Raw genomic sequence first — 3,678 nt, forward strand, 5'->3', positions numbered from 1 at the left:
GTTCAGATTCGAGGCCAAAAGAAATTGGTTGGCTCCCGGAAATCAAGCTTTTGTCGGACCGACTGGCGGGCGACAACCAAACAATGACAACAGGATTTGTTTTGGATGTGGACGTCGTGGGCATCTCAAAGGCAGCCCATCATGCATTGCCCGAGAAGCACAGTGTCTCAAATGCAGAACTTTTGGCCACTTTGCTAAATGGTACACTAAGAGGACAAACGATGATTCCGTTCAGAATGCTACCCCATCTAAACGTATCAAGACGGTAGTTGAATCCGACGAAAATATGCACGGAAATCAAAATATCACTGGAAAAGAACAAGAAATTTGCTTCATAATGGGTGGAAATGTTTTTCGTTTTAAAGTGGGAGGCATCGAGACCGTTATGACGATTGACTCTGGAGCCGCAGCGAATATTATCGACCTCAAAACATGGCAACTGCTTCAGCAAAGCGGAGCTAAAGTCAGTTTTAATCCGCAGGTCGACCGGTCATTCAAGGCTTATGGCTCGTCGATTCCTATAAACATGGTGGGAATGTTTGTTGCCGAAATAGAGGCAGCCATAAACAAGGTCGATGCTACATTCTACGTAGCCGAAAACGGAATGCAAAGTCTTCTGGGAGATGAAACGGCCAAAAGGCTTAAGGTGTTAAAGATCGGCTACAACGTTGGTTCGGTCCAAGAAATTCCAGCTGCATTTCCGAAGATCAAAGGAGTTCTTGTTGAGATTCCAGTGAACCCCGATGTCAAACCCGTACAGCAACCATACCGTCGTGCTCCATTCGCATTGGAGGACAAAATTGCGGAAAAACTTCGATATCTACAGAACCAGGACATTATTGAACGGGTGCAGCAACCGTCGGCATGGGTTTCCCCAATTGTACTAGTTGTGAAGGATAATGGTGAGATACGTCTATGCGTCGACATGCGTAGAGCAAATCAAGCTCTAGGGAAACGCACCCACTGCCAATAATTGAGGAGCTCTTTGGGGGAATCAATGGTGCAGTTCGATTCTCAAAGTTGGACATCAGAGAAGCGTATCACCAAGTGGAAATTTCGGAACGATCAAGAGAAATCACAACCTTTATTACAAAGCAAGGACTGTTCAGATATAAAAGGCTAATGTTCGGTATTAGCTGCGCTCCTGAACTGTTTAAGAAGGTGATGGAGTCAGTCATTGCTGGGCTAGACAGTGTGGTCGTTTACTTAGACGACATAATGATCTGGGGACGAAATCCAGAAGAACACGACCGCAGGCTAAATGCCCTTCTATCTCGTCTACAAGAATGCGGAATTCTACTGAACAAAGAGAAATGCGTTTTCAATGTTTCTCAACTCGAATTTCTAGGTCATGAGATGTCTAGTTCGGGTATCCGGCCAACAGAAAGTAGGATTGCGGCCATCAAATCATTTCGGCTTCCGTGCAATGTTTCAGAACTACGTAGCTTCCTCGGGATAATAACATATGTTGAAAGATTTCTACCATCTTTGGCAGACAAAACAGAGCCACTTCGGAGTCTATTTCGCGTTGGGGAAAAATTTGACTGGCAACCAACACACACACGAGCGTTTAAAGAGATCAAGTCTGCTATGAGTGGAACTAATTTTCTTGGCTATTATGATCCCAAAGATCTCTGTATTGTAATAGCCGATGCGAGTCCCAGTGGATTGGGCGCTGTTTTGCTTCAACAGGATGCAGGTGGTAAAATAAGAATCATATCGTTCGCAAGCAAGTCTTTGACAGAAGTCGAAAGAAAATATTTTCAAACGGAGAGGGAAGCGCTATCATTGGTTTGGGCCGTCGATAGGTTCAAATTATATCTGCTCGGAAAAAGATTTAAACTAATAACTGACTGTAAACCTTTAAAATTCCTGTTTAAAGAGCGATCCAAGCCTTGTGCCAGGATAGAACGATGGGTATTGCGTCTGCAGACGTACAATTTTGATGTGGTGTATGAGCCGGGAGCAAACAATTTGGCCGATGCGCTTTCTCGATTATCAGTGACCAATCCTGTAGCATACAGATCATCGGATGAAGGTTGCATATTACAATTGGCTGGATTTCTTAGCGCCGTATTTGTTGAAGAAGTCGAAGAGAATATCTTGAAAGATGCAGTGCTTCAAAGTGTTCAACAGAGTTTGGAAACTGGAATATGGAATGAAATTACTAAGGAATTCAAACCGTTTAGCTCAGAGTTGTATCGAGTTCAAAACTTACTGTTGAGAGGAGATAGGTTAGTCATTCCAGAGCGGCTAAAGTCACGAGTATTGGAAATCGCCCACGAATCTCACCCGGGAATGGTGGATATGAAGAGAAGGCTTCGTCAAAAGGTGTGGTGGCCACAGATGGATAAGCAACTTGAGTTATTCGTTAAGAAATGTAAAAACTGTACTCTAGTATCAACACTAAATCCTCCTGAGCCACTGAACCGCACCAAATTACCTGAAAAAGCTTGGGCCGATCTTGCAATTGATTTCATCGGCCCGTTACCATCCGGTCATAACCTGCTTGTGATTGTGGACTAAATACTTTAGTCGTTTCACCGAAGTGATAATCATGAAGCAAATTACGGCACATTTCACTGTGAAGGCTCTACATGAAACGTTTTGCCGTTTCGGAATGCCTGAGTCCATAAAAACCGATAACGGCCCCCAGTTCATCAGCAATGAACTCCAAGATTTTTGTAAACACCGCATTCTACGACAGGGGTCGCCACCTCAATATTGATGTTCGGAAGGAAGCTGAAAGACAAGTTACCTGGCTTATTGATGAAAGGATCCCTCATCTTGGAGGAGATTTATGATCGCGATCATCTGCAGAAGATGAAAGGATCGGAATATGCTGATAATCGGCGCAGGGCAAAACAGAATGATATTTCGAAAGGTGATACAGTTGTTGCAAAGCGCATACAAAAGGAAAATAAGCTCTCAACGACATTCGACCCTGAGGAGTATTCTGTCGTCGCTCGGAATGGCTCAGACATAACTATAAAATCAAAGGAGAGTGGGAGGGTCATTCACCGCAATGTGGCTCACTTAAAAAAGCTTTTTACAGATACCAAGGATACCGGAAACAAGGATGGCGACCTGGAAACTGAGAAGGACGGCGAGGAATCGTTACAACCAGATCTGGACCGCACATCAACCAATGAAGGAGAAGCGGAAATGGAAAATATCAACCAACAGAGACTCTCAAAAACTGATACGAAATTGCGTCCAAGAAGAGAGATTAAGCATCCATCGTATTTCAAAGACTACAAAGTTGGTAACATTTATTAGTTTTGAGAAAGAGAGGGATGTAGTATCGGTCCTGCCTTTTATAATTAACGTGGTTTGTATAAATCTTGTAATGCACATCCCTGAGTAGTTCTATACTTTGACATCCCTGCCTAAAAGAGCGCCATGACTTGTGTGCCAAAAAGATAATAAAGGACTCTAATTTCTTCTACCAACGAGACTAGACGTGCGTGCCAAAGTATCAGTGTAATATCCGAAACGACACGATCCTACAGGCTCCATCAAGAGGAAGGTTCGAGATTTCGTTCGAACTGGAGAAATGTAACCATCTAATGCTGTGCGGTCTTTTTGTGCGTACTAAAGTTTTCAACAAATCAGGCATAACACTTGATAACGGCACAAAAGCATTTGTAAACAAACTTTCTAAGGCCCTTTAAAGCG

General features: G+C 43.3%; 1 protein-coding gene across 1 annotated transcript; it reads left to right on the forward strand.

Moving 5' to 3' along the window:
* Positions 1-526: 526 nt before the first annotated feature.
* Positions 527-973, forward strand: LOC135698628 (uncharacterized). Its single transcript, XM_065218685.1, has one exon. The coding sequence runs from the start codon at positions 527-529 to the stop codon at positions 971-973; it is 447 nt and encodes a 148-aa protein (XP_065074757.1).
* The last annotated feature ends 2,705 nt before the right edge of the window (positions 974-3,678 follow it).

Source organism: Ochlerotatus camptorhynchus, unplaced genomic scaffold (genome assembly GCF_037179485.1).
Source record: "Ochlerotatus camptorhynchus isolate MF236.1 unplaced genomic scaffold, CSIRO-AGI_Acam_v1.1 ptg000092l, whole genome shotgun sequence".
Lineage (NCBI taxonomy): Eukaryota > Metazoa > Arthropoda > Insecta > Diptera > Culicidae > Ochlerotatus > Ochlerotatus camptorhynchus.

Excerpts from the sequence above, each read along its gene's own strand:
- LOC135698628 (XM_065218685.1), top strand. The coding sequence starts at position 527 with ATGGTGGGAATGTTTGTTGCCGAAATAGAGGCAGCCATAAACAAGGTC.